Genomic DNA, 16,133 nt, shown 5'->3' on the forward strand with positions numbered 1-16,133 from the left:
ATTTCACTGTGTTGTTTTTGTCTTTTTATTTGTTCTTAAGCTGTCATATTTTGAGATGGGCAGTGGCCTTGAACGAAGGAATGAACAAAAATGAATGTATGAATGACACCCTTTCTGAATAAAATTCATGATCGTAGTGGGATGAGATTGGGGGAAGAAATAGGCGCATGGCTTTCAGTAATTCAGTTTTAATTAAAAAGCCCCTGGAGTTCTCAATCATAAAATCCCATAGTGCAGGCTTCTGCAAGGTTAAATACATTTCTTAGCTTCTGTTTCTGTTTTTTTTTTTTTTCCGTTGAGTTTTTTTCTCAAGCCCCAGGCATATCTATCTACTCTTGGGAAATCCACCCAAACTGCCTTGCGGAAATTCACAACGGAAGTGCAACTGCCATCAGCTTGGGCGCTGTGGGTTAGGGTATGACGGCTTTACCTGCTGTTGTTTTTTTCCCCACGTTTGGGTTATTTTGTAAGGCGGGAGGGCTCTCTGGATCAAAAGCACAACACGCATTATTAGCCAGCAAGCAAACCAACCAACCAACCAAAAAGTGCATTTGACAGGTGTTTGGAAAAGTCGGTCCTTAAGTAGCCAGCGTGGCCCCGATGGACCTCGGGCCACCAGGCATCTCTGAATATCGGCCAGGAAAAGAGGAAGCCGGGGCTTTCTCCCAAACACGCTCTCGCGCCTCTCCAGAAACAAAAAGCTTAGCCCTGTGCAAAAGCAGCCTGAGCTCCGCTTCCTAAGAGGCGTCCTGGCTTCTCTCCTCTTTCAGTGCGGACCGAGGGAGGGTGGGATGGGCGGCGGACCCCTCCAGGCTGCAGTCCCACCAAAAAGGGGAGGCCGGCCGGAGCGAGGAACAGCGGCGACTCTCTTCCCGCGGGCAGAGGGTGGCGTGGTAAGAAAACGCGAGATTTCCCGGGGAAAGAAAGTCGGGTCTCCTCCTGGTCTGGGATCCGCTGGATCCGCCGGCGGGATCCTCTCTTTCCTTTTACCGCCTCCCACTTCTGGGCAGGGCAGCCCAGAAACTGAGCGCTTTGCTCCCCAGGGGCAGGTCGGGAAACACTTTTTGCACTTGGGTTGTTGTTTTTTTTTGGGGGGGGGGGTGTCTCCATTTGGACCGGATCTGGGATCTCGGACTTTTATCCCACTGGATCCCTGATTATTGGGGAATCCGGTGGAGGCTTTTGAATCAGGCTGCGAAAGCTTCTCGGCGGCTGCTTTGCCGCTGACCCGTTTGCGCCCATCTAGTTTTGGGAGTAGTGAGTGAGAAGATGCCGGAGCGTGATAGTAGTAGGCCTTGTTGGTTTGTGGCGAGAGAGGAGCTTTGTAGGGTGGCAGAGCCTCCCCCCACTCTTCCGAATTAATTACATGGATTATTCTATGGCTATCAAAGATAACACTTCATTAGAGTTTTATTTCATACATCTGTTGGGCATATTTCAACTTGGAGGGTGGGAGTATTGGGCAGCATTTTCCAGCAGAGGATGCTTGAGCTGTGGGGTTGGACTAGGTGACCGGCAAGGTCCCTTCCAACTCTTGTTATTCTATTCTATATACAAGATAGACCTCACTTACAAATTTCTTCATGAAGGGGTCTGGAAAAAAAAAAGTTTTCAAATTATTTACCACCTTTGACGCAACCCTCAGTCACGTGATCTCCGTTAGTATCATTATTATCATTATTACAGTTTGTTACCGTAATAGTGCCTCCCGCCCATCTCATCTAAGCATCTCATCTGGGGAGCTGTCAACAAGTAAAAATAGTTGCTTAAAAATTAAATAAAATTAGAATCGGCTCCTGTAAGAGCTTCCCACCAATGCCAGACTCCCAGGCAAGGTGGCACAGCCAGGTCTTACTAAAGTCCAAAATCCAAGTGCAGTGACCATTTCAAGTTAGGACTGTGGGGGAGGAGGAGGAATGCTTTTTTGATCAGTTCTTGAATTTACAGCCACAGTCCTATGATCACAACTTGTCCTCTTTACAACTATGACAAGCAGAGTCAATGGAGGAGCTGGCAGTAAAATTATATGTTGCGGTCATGGGACATTCTGCTTAGCCGCCATGTGTCTCCGCTTAACAGTTGAAGGGAAAGTAATTTTGTAACTCTTAACAGTTGTAATTTCCTGCTTAGTGACCGTGATACTTAACAACTGAGTTTTCAGTCCGAACGGCGGTTGCTAAGCGAGAACTACCTGCATATCTATATAGATCTCAATGTAAAATTAACAAAGCTCTTCATTTGCAACATGTTATCTAAACAAGAGGAGGGTGGTGAAATTCAATGTAGAGAAAAGTAAAGTCCTACACTTAGGCAAGAAAAACCAAAAGTACACATAGAGACTTTGTGAAACCAGGCTCAATAGCAGGAACTGTGAGAGGGATCTTGGAGTCTTAGTGGACAACCAGCTAAATAGGAGCCAGCAGTGTGCAGCAGCAGCCAAAATAGTCAATGCAATCCTAAACTGCATTAACAGAGGGATACAATCGAGATCACGTGAGGTACTAATACCACTCTATAAAGCCTCAGTAAGAAAACGCTTAAGAGTACTGCATCCAGTTTTGATCACCACACTATAAAAAAGATGTTGAGACTCTAGAAAAAGTACAGAGAAGAGCAACCAGGATGATTAAGGGACTGGAGGCTAAAACATACACCAAACAGTTGCAGGAACTGGGCTTGGCTAGTCTAGTAAAGAGAAGGACCAGGGGAGACATGATAGTGGTCTTCTAATATTTGAGGGGCTGCCACAGGGAAGAAGGGGTCAAGCTATTTTCCAAAGCACACGAAGACCAGACAAGGAATAATGGATGGAAACTGAACAAGGAGAGATTTAACCTGGAAATAAGGAGAAACTTTCTGACAGAACAATCAATCAATGGAACAGCTTGCCCTTGGAAGTTGTGGGAGCGCCATCACTTGAGACTTTCAAGAAGAGATTGGACTGCCATTTGTCAGAAATGGTGTAGGGTCTCCCGCTTGGGCGGGGGATTGGACTAGATGACCTACAAGGTCCCTGTTAGGATTGTAAATCACCTAACAGCTGGAAATATATAAACCAGGATAGACATTTTAAAACTGTATCTTTAAGAGAATCCTAAAATTGTAATTGGGTGTGGTTTCTCAAACGACCATAAGATAGAGCCAGAAACCTGGGTTGTTTTGTCTTAGTTTTAGTCTCAGAAGAAGTCTCTGTGAGTTTCTCTGTTTTCCTTCTGTTGGAGAGTATTGCCGTTCTTTCTAATTGACTGCTATTTTTGGATTTGATGTAAGCCTGATGCTAAACTGTTTTTGACACTGGGCTTCGTTATTGTATTATCCCTGGACTGAAAACTGACTGATTTAACCTGTGAATCACTTTGGACTGCTTTTTTTGAACTTTGCTTAAACCTTTATGGGAAGTAAAACCCTACATTTACTGTACAGTGTATCTGTGTGCTGTGTGTGTATTATTCAACACTTCTCTCAATTACGTCTCCCTGTATGCGCTCATTCTCCTAATGGGGAATTACCTCAACAGTCCCTTCCAACTCTGATTATCTGTTATCTCAAAAGGCCCCAAATTAAATTACTGAGCAAAGAAAAAGGGTTTTATGCCCCAATGAGAAGCCACTTTTCCCCAGAGACCAAGGAAGCTCATTCCAGGTTCACAGGATCTTGTACAAAAACTTCTTGAGATATGACAAGTCACTTAATGAATGACTTGAAAGTTATGATGAATATGTAACATATTATATACAGAGGGGTGGGCTGCTGGGGTTCAGGGGAGCCCCTAGCTAAGATTCTGTGCAATTCAGAGAACCCCCAAATCCCACACCTGGCTGGCCCCACCCAGCCCACCTTGCCCTTCCCAGGAGTCTCCACGCAGCCAGTTTTGGGTGCAGGTAAGTGCAGGATGCACGCGGAGGCTTGAGTGAAAACAGCAGATGACCAAGAATCAAGCACAAGGGCATTAGCTTTTAAATACATTGATACATTTTTAAAAAATTTAAAGTAGTGCTTGTTTTGCATTGAAGTTCTTTGTACAAACTCTGGGTTATCAGGCAATTTAGAAATGATCTTGGTAGTTGCTTTCACCTGGGATGGGTAGAACTGAATAGATCAGCAGGTCGATATCTGTAAGGGATGCTGCTTTGTGCCACGTGGCACTTCCCTGAATATATTTGGTAGGAAAACAACTACTACTACTACTACTACTACTTCTTCTTCTTCTTCTTCTTCTTCTTCTTCTTCTTCTTCTTATTATTATTATTATTATTATTATTATTATTATTATTATTATTGTTATTATTGTTATTATTATTATTGTTATTGTTATTATTATTATTATTATATTTGAATGGCAAAAAGGGAAATTTTCTAGAGGGGCCTTCATAGACCCACATCCATTTTTCACCTACCTAATTTTATCTTGGTCCTACGCTGTATATCTTTTGTAATTTTATTAATCAAATTTGGGATTAAAATACACCCATGCCATTGAATGTCAGGCAGCATGCATATATTTCCAAATAGAATAGGAATAGAATAGAATAGAAAATTAGAATAGAATAGAATAGAATAGAATAGAATAGAATAGAATAGAATAGAATAGAATAGAATAGAATAGAATAGAATAGAATTCTTTATTGGCCAAGTGTAATTGGACACACAAGGAATTTGTCTTGGTGCAAATGCTCTCAGTATACATAAAAGAAAAGATACATTCGTCAAGAATCATAAGGTACAACACTTAATAGTCATAAGGTACAATTTCTATATCCATCCATCCATCAATTCCATTTCTATCTTCAATAGAAATTAAAATAATTATATTTGGTGATATTTTATGTTTCAGTTGTATGGCTGCCCTTTGTCATAACAGTGACTAGGTCATGGGAAATTTAAATCAATAAAGCAAATAACAAATCTTAACAAGAAATGCTACAAACCAGGCAGGATGTTGATATTTTGTTGTTTTGCTGCACTAAGTCTATGTACAGGAATTAGAATTACCATTGCTGCCGAATGAGAAATATACACTTTCATTCTTTTTCTCCTCAGTTCTATTTATTTATTTTTTCGTGGGGCTTCACTAAGTATTGGAATGAATGACCATCATGAAACTCTTTAGAAAAGGCATCACAGAAGAAGCCTGTAGCAACTTCTCTTCGTGTTACCAGGAAAGCAAGACCACTGACATTGTAGTAAACATTACATTCAAACCTGAATTTGACAAGTCCTTGGAGAACTTGCTTTGGTATGGCTCATATGAGTCTTGAGCAGCCAGGCATTGATAAATACTAGCTGGTAGTAAGTACAGGTAGTCCTCGACTTATAATAGTTCATTTATTGACCATTCAAAGTTACAACGCTGCACTGAAAAAAGTTACATCGTTTTTCAGCTACAACCCCCATGATCATGCGACTAAAATTCAGATGCTTGGCAACTAGTTTCATATTTATAACGGTTGCAGTGTCCCAAAGGTCATGTGATCACCTTTTGTGACCTGTTCAGAAAAGTCAGCAGGGAAGGTCATTTAACAACCAGGTTACTTAATTTATCAAGCATGATGATTCCCTTAACAACTGTGGCAAGAAAGGTCATAAAAGAGGGCACAACTCGCTTAACAACAGAAATTTCGGGCTCCATTTTGTTTGTAAGTTGAGCTGTAATGGATTTCTCAACAAGCTATCACGCTTTTCCAAAAACCAAACTTCCTCGCTTAATCTGTGTAAATGAGTCCTGTGGTGGGATTCATCTCTGGGCGGGGGGAATGAGTCTGCTTACAGAGATGAGGTGGACCGGTTGCTTTCATGGCATGGAGACAATAACTTGGTCCTCAACACCAATAAGACCAGTGGTGGGATTAATTTTTTTTTACTAGCGGTTCTGTGGGCGTGACTTGGTGGGCATGGCAAGGGAAGGATATTGTAAAATCTCCAGTCAGAGGTGGCATTTGCCGTTTCTCCGAAATACTCAAAATTTCCGCCTCCGGTTCTCCAGAACTGGTCAGAACCTGCTGAATACCACCTTCACCAGACGGTGAAGGATAATAAAAACAAGGACAAATAGGCTGAAAAAAAGCTTCTATCCCAGGGCAGTAGCTCTTTTGAATTCTGCTGTATAGTGCAATAGTGCAATATTAATGCAATATCAGGGTTTTCAATTCAATATATAGAATGTGAAGGATATGTGTTTGTGTTTATTTTCATAGTCATAATGTACACCGAAGATGGTATTTAATTTCGTTGTATGAGGTGCAGTGACAGATAACAAATAATCAGAGTTGGAAGGGACCTTGTAGGTCATCTAGTCCAACCCCCCACCCAAGCAGGAGACCCTACACCATTTCTGACAAATGGTAGTCCAATCTCTTCTTGAAGGTCTTAAGTGATGGCGGAGCGCCAACTTCCGAGGGCAAGCTGTTCCATTGGTTGATTGTTCTCTCTGTCAGAAAGTTTCTCCTTATTTCCAGGTTAAATCTCTCCTTGTTCAGTTTCCATCCATTATTCCTTATCTGGCCTAAAGGCCCTTTAGAAAACAGCTTGACCCCTTCCTCTCTGTGGCAGCCCCTCAGATATTGGAAGACCGCTATCGTGTCTCCCCTGGTCCTTCTCTTCACTAGACCAGCCATGCCCAGTTCCTGCAACCGTTCCTCGTATGTTTTAGCCCCCAGTCCCCTAATCATCCTGGTTGCTCTTCTCTGCATTGTTTTTCTAGAGTCTCAACATCTTTTATATAATGTGGTGATCAAAACTGGATGCAGTACTCTAGGTGTGGTCTTACTAAGGCTTTATAGACTGGTATTAGTACTTCCCTTGACAATAAAGTAAAGTAAACAAATGCAACCTGAGCTCCGCCTCTTAAGGCGTCCAGGACTCCCCCTCGCGGATGGGCTGCAGTCCCATCTGGAAGAGAGGCGGGCAAAGAGGAGCGCCAGGGGTGCGAGGAGAGGGGGCGTCTCTTCTCAGGGCGGAGGGTCGCTGCCTGGACGGCAAGTAGGCAGGCAGGCGCGGGGCTTCCTAGGAAAGAAGGTAGGTTTCCCCCTTTTGTTTTTGCCTTCCGCCCCCTCGTGCATGGCAGCCCAGAAGTTGCTCCCTTTGCAGGTGCAGTTCAAGAGGCACTTCTGCCATTGTTTTGAGGGGGGAAATCCCTCCTGGATCTGGGATTTCGACCTTTTATTCCGTGTACCTGATTACTTTGACCCGGTGGTGGAGTTTGAATGAGGCAGCCGGAACTTCTCGCGGTTACTTTGGCGCTGCCGGTTTTTAGCTAGCTTAAGTTTTCGGAGTTGCATTCGGTGCAACCTAATAAGATACCACAGCGTGGTGGAGGCCTCCGAAAATAATTATATCAAGGATGCTATCACTTATTAAATGTAACCATTTGCTAGGCTTTTACTTAATAGTTGTTTTAAAAAAAGTATTTGTCTCTTGAGGATCGGACTGTTGGGCGGAATTTTCCGTCCGAGGATGATATACGTACAGGTAACCTCCTTGTAGCGACCATTCTGGAAAAAGAAATATGTATTCAAAGTGTAAGGGCTCCCATCTCATCCAGAGAAATCTGGTCGGCTCTCAAAAAGTTATCAACAATAAAAAAGCAAGTTAGAAACCAAAATGCAAACTTTTTTAAAACATTTTTGCTACATGCTTCAACACCTCATATTATTATTATTATTATTATTATTATTATTATTATTATTATTATTATTATTATTATTATTATTATTATTATTATTTGATTTGTGGGGCCTCCCCTCTCACCTGAGCAATTCTGCACCTCTTAAGTAAAAATAAAAATAAAAAAACAAGTTAAAAAGTAACAAATAGATAGAAACTATGCACAATCCATTTAAAAATTAAAAACATCACAATCAGCATCCTCAATACAAGCCCTTTAAACGTCACTGCCCACAAACCACCTGGCAGGGTGGCAGAGCCAAGGTTTCAGGGCCTTCCTAAACGCAGAGAGTCAATTGAAGATTTAGGAGGGATAATGTCTGGAGCAGCAACCATTCAAAATGGTGCATTATATCACAACAGTTTTTGAATGAAGGCCACTGCTACCTTAATGCATTAAAAATCCAGGATCAATTATTTCTGTGAAATTGAAATTTCCAGGATGGTCAGATCAGTTTTATTCACAAAATTATGGCGATAACAGAGTCGTTTCCCCGCACCCCACCCCCAGTCATGAGACATGATAGCAGTATTTGAGGGGCTGCCACAAAGAAGAGGGGTTCAAATTATTCTACAAAGCACCAGAGGGCAGGACAAGAAACAATGGATGGAAACTAATCAAGGAGAGAAACAACCTGGAATTAAAGAGAAACTTTCTAACAGTGAGGACAACTAACCAGCGGAACAAACAGCTTGCCTTCAGAAATCATGGGCACTCCATCACTGAAGGATTTTAAGAAGAGACTAGATAGTCACTTATCTGGAATGGTATAGGTCCGGGGTGATGAACCTATGGCACACGTGACGGAAGTGTCATGCGGAGCCATTATTGCCGGCATGTGAGCACTCGCCCAGAAAAGGTCTGTGCATGCGCACTGCCCGCCCGCCAGCTGATTGTCCGGTATCTGGCACGCATGTGTTCTATTCCTATTCTCTGTGCCAGTTTTCCACAACCAAAGTCATTGGGGAAGTTGGTAGGAAGTAAAGAAGTCCCTCCCTGTCTCACTGCCTGCCTGTGCTCATTCGGTTTATTTGTTTGGTTAAGTGAATATTGACTTATTTTTATTTGCTTACAAGTAGTCCTCAACTTACCACAGTTCGTTCAGTGTCCTTTTAAAGTTATAATGGCACTGAAAAAAGTAACTTGTGACTGTTTTTCACACTTATGACCATTGCAGCCTCCTCATGATCCAATCAAAATTCAGACGCTTGGCAACCGACGCATATTTATGACGTCTGCAGCGTCCTGGGGTCATGTGATCACTTTTGACAAGCAAAGTCAATGGGGAAGCCAGATTCACTTAGCAACTGTGACACGAAATGTTGTAAAAATGAGGCAAAGCTTAGCAGTAGAAGTTTGGGGCTCAGTTCTGGTTGTAAATTGAGGACTACCTGCACATTTATTTTTTCTATTTTATAACATATAATCTCCTTAGGTGATGACAGCCTCAACCAGCTTTGGGATAAAAAAAAAATATTGTCCGCCATATTATGCCACGTGGAAAGATAAGACGAAAGTCATGGTCAAGAGATGACTACAAATGTCGTCACGCAGCAAGGAGGAGGAGAGAACAAGAATCGGATGAGGCTAGGGCAGCTCGACTCCTGGATCAGAGACTCAGGACAAAGAAAAACAGAGAAAACGAGACAGAGGAGGAGAGGCACGCACGCCGCACGAATGACAAGGAAAGACAGAGAAGGAAGAGAAAGAAAGAGACAGAGGAAGAGAAAGATGCCCGCCTCCAGGATCAGAGAGAAAGAACAAAGAGAAGAAGGTATGAAGAAACAGAGGAGGAAAGGGCTGCCCGTCTCCAGAAAGACAGAGAAAGGCACAGAATGAGGAGACAAGCCGAGACGAAGACGAAACAGGAGGATCCACTTGAGAATACGTGGCAAAGGGAAATTAGTGCAAGAGTTGCAGAACCCAACGCCTGCCTTCGACTACAAGGCCTCCACAGAGAAAGGACAAAGCAAAATGGACAACTCATAGGGTGTAATGTTTCTGCCGAGGTTGGTGCAATGATTGAAGTCTGCCCTGGTTAAGTACCTTTCTTTCAAAGGATGGCCCCAATGAGTCACAGGGCTGTCTGGTTTATTCCGTCACTCAAATATGTCCGTTTGCTGGAGTTTGATAGGTTTGTCTGAAATATTTGACTTCGGGGGAGTGAGAGTGTTGGGCAGCTTTTTTTCATCAGAGGATGATATATAGGTAGACCTCGCTTACCCACTTGCCTCATGCAGCGACTAATAACTTGGTGGCCAAAGCTTGCATTTATAGCTTTTCCCTCATCCCTCAGTCACATCATTGTGATGATGACAATGATGATAATTACATGATTTGTAGGTCCTTTATCTAAGAAACCGGGCAGCTCAGACCAGGTAAAACAAAAGTTAAAAACCTGTTTGAAAACATGGAAACAGTCCATAATCAATTAAACAAAAACAAAAATCACATTCAGAAACAATTCACCCTACGGTAAGTCAATATAGCCCCTTTAAGAGCTCTTCACTATTGCCAGATCGAGACCTGATGGGAAGCCATGTCTTCCAGGCCTTCTAAAGGCCGATTGGAGTCCATGGCAGGTCCTGGAAGATAATGCAACAACCATGAAAACTTATGACAGTGACAAAAAACTGGCTTTGCAAGTAATTCTCACATGAGTGGCACAGTGCAGTCGTGGGATTCAACATTTTTTGCTACCGGTTCTGTGGACGTGGCTTGGTGGGCATGGTGTGGCTTGCTGGGCGTGGCTTGGTAGGCATGGCAGGGGAAGGATACCGTAAAATCCCAATTCCCTCTCCACCCCACTAACCTGCTTTCCAGCTCCGATCTCCTGTGCAGGGCAACAAAAGGAGACCCAGCCGATCAGCTGGGACTCAGGAGGCAGGGAATAGATGGGGGTGGGGCCAGTCAGAGGTGGTATTTGCCGGTTCTCCAAGCTACTCAACATTTCCGCTACCGGTTCTCCAGAACCTGTCAGAACTGGCTGAATACCACCTCTATGTCTCTTTATCTTTATGTTTCTTTTTTTTTCCAGGATCAGGTAACTCCAACGCTGAATCTCGGCTAGAAAGCCTAAGGAGGTAAATCCCAACGGGAAGGCTCCCTGTAGGGCTGAGGGTCTCAAAAGTAAGAGATATGAGAAGCCATCGATACAAGTTCCGACTTAGCTGCTTTGTGACGAGCAGTTCACCAACTGACCTGGTGAAACCCTCCAAAGGGAAGAGAGGCCAGTTTTGATCTCTGAAATCTTCATGAGAACTGGCTGAATACCACCTCTCACAAGAGGAACCACCAGGAGGAGAAGCCACACCAGTGCAACGGGACTGCGCCAAATGCCACAGGCAGAGGACTTTCCCAAAGGTGACTTCCCGGAGAGCGCTGCCCGGGGAGCAGGCTCAACAAAGCTTCCAGTTTGCGGGGAACGTGCTTCAGCTGGAAATCCAACCTCATCAGACACCGAGGATCCACACAGGAGAGAAACCGTATCGGAAGCATGTGGAGTGTGGGAAAAGCCACACCCTGCAAGACACGGCCCTCGACAGACATGCACCCACGGGAAAAGGCTTGTGAGGTCGGGCGTCCGAGCATGGCGCAAGCTTCTCAGTGCTGGTCCTTCTTGCTTCAAACCACGTGGAGGTTGGCGAGAAATGTATTGTGTTAACGATAAATGTGCAGAAGGAAGTTCACTTAGCTAAATAAATTGGGATCAGAAAATTCATCATATGGTGCGATTGCTTGGCATCGAGGCTTCAAGTGACTCCTTGTCCACTATGACCTTTTTTTTTTTTGCCATGGTCATTCAGTGAAACATACAACCTGTCAGGGATTCCAGCAATCGCCTAATGAAATCAGGATTCTCGAGCCAAAACTTCAAAAACTTCAAAGGATTCATTGGAGGTGACATACTGGCACTGCCCTATGAAGCCAACTGGCATACGTAATTTACAGGCCTGTGACCCTGTTTCCTCCCCTGGGTGTTTCATAAATCAGACTCTCCAATTGAGCACGTCACAGGCTGGGTGTCATCATTCACATTCTCCACTAAATATATTTGCAGCAAAAGCTCTGGTATTTTAGTTACAGTTCCTTTAAAGATAAGAGTTGGAATGTACTTTCCTTTCCACTGCTCTTCCAGATTTTCTTCCTTCCCCCCTCTCCCTTTGTTTAATGGCAACTACTAAAACAGGCATAGGAATATTTTATGAGTTGACACACTGTTATAAATCTGCTCAAGATCCAGATGGTCTCTTTGACAGATTAGAACACTGGGCCATATCTAATAAAATGAAATTCAATATAGAGAAAAGTAAAGTCTCACACTTAGGCAAGAAAACCCAAAGTACACATATAGACTGGGTGAAACCAGGCTCAGCTGCAGTAACTGTGAGAGGGATCTTGGAGTCTTAGTGACAAACCTCAGCTAAATAGGAGTCAACAGAATGTGCAGCAGCTGCCAAAAGCTAGTTCAATCCTAAATTGCATTAACAGAGGGATACAATCAAGATCAAGTGAGGTACTAATACCACTTATAAGCCTTAGTGGGCATCTCACACCAGTGCTGCATCCAGTTTTGTTCATCACATAATAAAAAGATGTTGAGACTTAGAAAAAGTGGCAGAGAAGAGCAACCAGGATTACAGTGGACCGGAGGCTAAAACATACAATGAACGATTACAGGAACTGAGCCTGGCCAGTTCTAGTGAAGAGAAGGACCAGGGGGAGACAGGATAGCAGTCTTCCAATATTTGAGGGCTACAGAGAGAAAGGGGCCAAGCTTATTTTCTAAAGGGCCTGTAGGCCAGATGAGGAACAACGGATGGAAACTGAACAAGGAGAGATTTAACCTGGAAGTAAGGGAGAAACTTTCTGACAGTGAGAACAATCCACCAATGGAACAGAAGTTGTGGAGCACCATCACTCTGAGACCTTCAAGAAGAGATTGGAACGACCGTCATTTGTCAGAAATGGTGTAGGGTCTCCTGCTTGGGTGGGGAGGTTGGACTACGACCTCCAAGGTCCCTTCCACCTCTGATTATCTGTTAAACACCTGTGCCAACATCTGTTAAATCCCATGCTTGTTAAGCAAACTGGGTGCCCTTTTGATATGACCTGGTTGAGTGGTGGCTGTGGGGAAAGCGGCAAATCACAATTATGTGACTGCAGAGGAGCAATGTCAGTTAATTCAAATCCCAATCATGCCGGGGCGAACAGTTGTAACTTGAGGAAGGATCATAATACTTCTTTTTTTTCAGTGCCATTGTATCTTCAAACTGTCATTGTACCAAACACAGGTTGAGGATCATCCATATAGCAATAGTGCTTGTATTTATATACCGCTCACAGTGCTTTACAGTCCTCTCTAAGCAGTTTATGAGTTGGGCATATTGCCCCGCCTTCACAAACAATCTTGGTCCTTACTTTATCGATCTCAGAAGGATGGCAGGCAGGGGTGGGATTCAAATTTCTTAGCAACTGGTTCTGTGTGGGTGTGTCCCTAATTTGTGGTGTGGCTTGGTGTCATGCACTGGCTGGGCATGGCTTGTATAAATATAAATGCTTATGTAAATATTGAATGCCTTAAAAAAAAGAGCAACCTTTACCCCCAAATCAGGCAAAGATGCAGGCAGTACTGAGTGGTTTATAAGAATCAGATTCACTCAGAAATCTATCTTCTGCAATCTGCTATCTGAGTCTGTCACATAAAATTTGCCTGGGGCAACTCATTGCAATTAACTCGGCTCTATTCACCATGTGGGGTAAATATTGAATTTTTATTACAAAAAGATAATCTTTACCCAAAATCAGCAAAGCAGGCAGGCTTTTGGATTGAGTTGCTCTACAGAATCACAGATTCATTCAGAGATCTACCTTTCGCAATCTACTGCCTGAGTCTGCACTGAAAACAGAAGCTTCGTCCTAAAGAAGGTTCAGTTTGCTTTTAGATTAGTTAGAAAGCAAGAAATCCAACAATTTTCTGCTTTCTATGTTAATCTAAATCTTCTGGCACAGCAGAACAGCCGATGATCGGGGAAAAAAATAGCAACTTAGCAGGCAAGGTTGATGGCGGCACGCCAGGTAAGGAGTGAGCGGATGGGAGGGCAGGACCAGCCAGTGGCGCGATTTGCCGGTTCGAACTGGGCAGAACATAACAACTGCCCTATAGAACCGGTCCAAACCTGCAGTAGTTCCTACCCTCATGGCAGGTTGAAGTCAACCTGTCAAGACTGACTCGGATTCTATTGTCATCACCTTCAATTCTCCTCGCATCGCCTGACAACAGAAAAACTCCTTGGGGCAGTTGGGAGGCCGAGGGAGCCAAGCTACAGCTGAGTCTGACAAATCACACGCTCCTGTTATGAGACTTTTTCAAACCACAGACTGTTTCTCAAAATACAAAGAATCCATTGGTTTGGTGGACAATGGATGGTAGATGGCCGAAGTGGAATTCTGGCTTACGCCGCTTTCTGTGGGAACCTTTGTGAATTGGCTTTGCTTCTTCCATGCCTATATGGATCTATTGGAAAAAGTTATACTCTTTGGTAAAATTATCTGGTGAGTTGTTGCTTTTTCCCGCGGCACAAGTCAATGAAATCGCTTTATTGGTTAATCCTCGTGAGCTGGTGAGAATCAAAATAAGTTAGCAGTTTGCAGAATTAACTCAAAAACGCAGTTTAACCACCACGCTTTGAGAGCCTTTCATTCTGGCCTCAGCCAGAACAGATTTGTCTTCTTGAAGTTGAGAATGAAGTTGCTGAATCCAGAGAAAACACAAGATGTTTCAGGAGTAGCACAGTTCATCCTACAAGAAACAAAGGTTTGATAGGGATCTGCCTTACCTCCACTTGGCTTCACGGCATTGTGGATAATAAACCCACCCTATGCTTAGTCCCCAATGCTTTCTTCCTGTGTCCTATGGACTTCGTTTTCTAAATATGCTTTCGCACACAAACACCATACGAGGAAGCAAAGCAAAACAGGGAGGAAGAAAAAATGCTGCGGGAGTCCTTTGACTTATGAAACCACAATTGGGACCAGCATTTTTCTGTTACAAGCAAGACATTTTTGTTAAGTGAGCTTTGCCCTATATTATGACCTGAATCGCAGAACCAGAATATAGCTGAAGGACCTTGAGGGCCCTAGTCCATGCCCTGCCCAGCTCAGGAGACCCTATACCAGGTGTTGCACCTGTGGCTCGGAGCCGCATGGCTCTTCCTCCTCTGTTGCGGCTCACACTGTCGCCGGTTGGCTCCACAATTGATAGCTGCTAGATGATAGATGAGGGGAAAGCTGTATAGGAGGTGCACTGCATGGGTGGGAAACCGACCAGCTGTAGAGGAAAAGGATGCTGCACTGGGAAAGACTTATAGTGAACCAGATTTTCGGTCAGCAGAAGAAAAGGGTGCTGTGCTAGAGGTGACTCATGGTGGGGAACCGGATTTTGGTCAACAGAGGTAAAAAGGTGCTGTGCTAGGAGGCATTCTGTATGGTGGGGAACTGGACTTCCAGTCTGCTCCAGAACTGAATGGGGACTTCCCTGTTAAAACTTCGTAGGGTTTCTTGAGAGTTTAAGGTTGCCAACCCTGCCCAATACCATCTGATAGTTTCAGTCTTCTTAAAACCTTTCAGTGATGAAGCAGCCACAACCTTTCTTGCTGTGGCTAGCTATGTAAGAACCATTGTCGTTAACTTAGTAACCAGGGTTGTTAAGTGAATTTGGCTTCTCCATTGATTTGCTTAAAGGAAGGTTGCAAAAGAGACTGTAATGACCCCAGAGTAGTGCAACCATTGCAACAGAGTCAGCTGCCAGCACTTGAATTTTGCTATGTGATAGGGGAATGAAAAACGGCCTGAGTGTGAAAACGGTCCTTGTTTTCAGTGTTGTTGCAATCAACAGTCATTGAAAGGGAATCAAGGTGTCATGCATCATTTCTATAAAAAAAGTGATTTTCAAATATGTGAGACCACTAGGTAGCGAGAGAGAAGTGCCTTGATTGATGGTTTGCTTGTCTGGAGCGCATTAGACACACCAACATCGGAGCGATGGATTCAATCGCAGATCATGATAAAAAGAAACAAGAATATGGAATAACACGTTCTCACAAGGAGCAGAAAATGTTAAAAATAGCGTACATGCTTAGCTTTTCACCCTTCCAATATACAGAGGAAGGTACTTTCACCCTGAAATCCCGCAAGCAGAAGGAAAAAGTGCTGACGAGGGTGGGATTCGAACCCACGCGTGCAGAGCACAATGGATTAGCAGTCCATCACCTTCTCTGGCCACTTTCGGCCACCTCGTCAAGGGGGCAGGCACCCGTGGCCGCCCCGGGTGGGCTCGAACTACCATCCTTCTGGCTACAGCCAGATCGCTGCAACCCATTATGCCCACAGAGACCTGGCACAGGCCTCCATCTCCGGCCTCCCTCCTGCCTCCTGGAGTGACCAGAGCTAAGCTGGCTAGAGGTAATGG

The 16,133-nt window shown here is 43.9% G+C and overlaps 1 protein-coding gene and 1 non-coding gene across 2 annotated transcripts; one reads left to right on the top strand and one right to left on the bottom strand.

Moving 5' to 3' along the window:
* Nucleotides 1-9,109: 9,109 nt before the first annotated feature.
* On the top strand, nucleotides 9,110-11,236 carry LOC148126519 (uncharacterized). Its single transcript, XM_087922950.1, has 3 exons — nucleotides 9,110-9,672; nucleotides 10,701-10,706; nucleotides 10,952-11,236. The coding sequence occupies exons 1-3, from the start codon at nucleotides 9,154-9,156 to the stop codon at nucleotides 11,234-11,236; spliced, it is 810 nt and encodes a 269-aa protein (XP_087779076.1). The 5' UTR covers nucleotides 9,110-9,153.
* A 4,639-nt stretch (nucleotides 11,237-15,875) lies between these two features.
* On the bottom strand, nucleotides 15,876-15,963 carry TRNAS-GCU (transfer RNA serine (anticodon GCU)). Its single transcript has one exon. It is a non-coding gene; the product is annotated as a tRNA-Ser (tRNA).
* Between the last annotated feature and the right edge of the window lie 170 nt (nucleotides 15,964-16,133).

The sequence above is a fragment of the Pseudonaja textilis genome, chromosome 2, assembly GCF_049901715.1.
Source record: "Pseudonaja textilis isolate UNSWEBS1 chromosome 2, rPseTex1.2, whole genome shotgun sequence".
Classification (NCBI taxonomy): domain Eukaryota; kingdom Metazoa; phylum Chordata; class Lepidosauria; order Squamata; family Elapidae; genus Pseudonaja; species Pseudonaja textilis.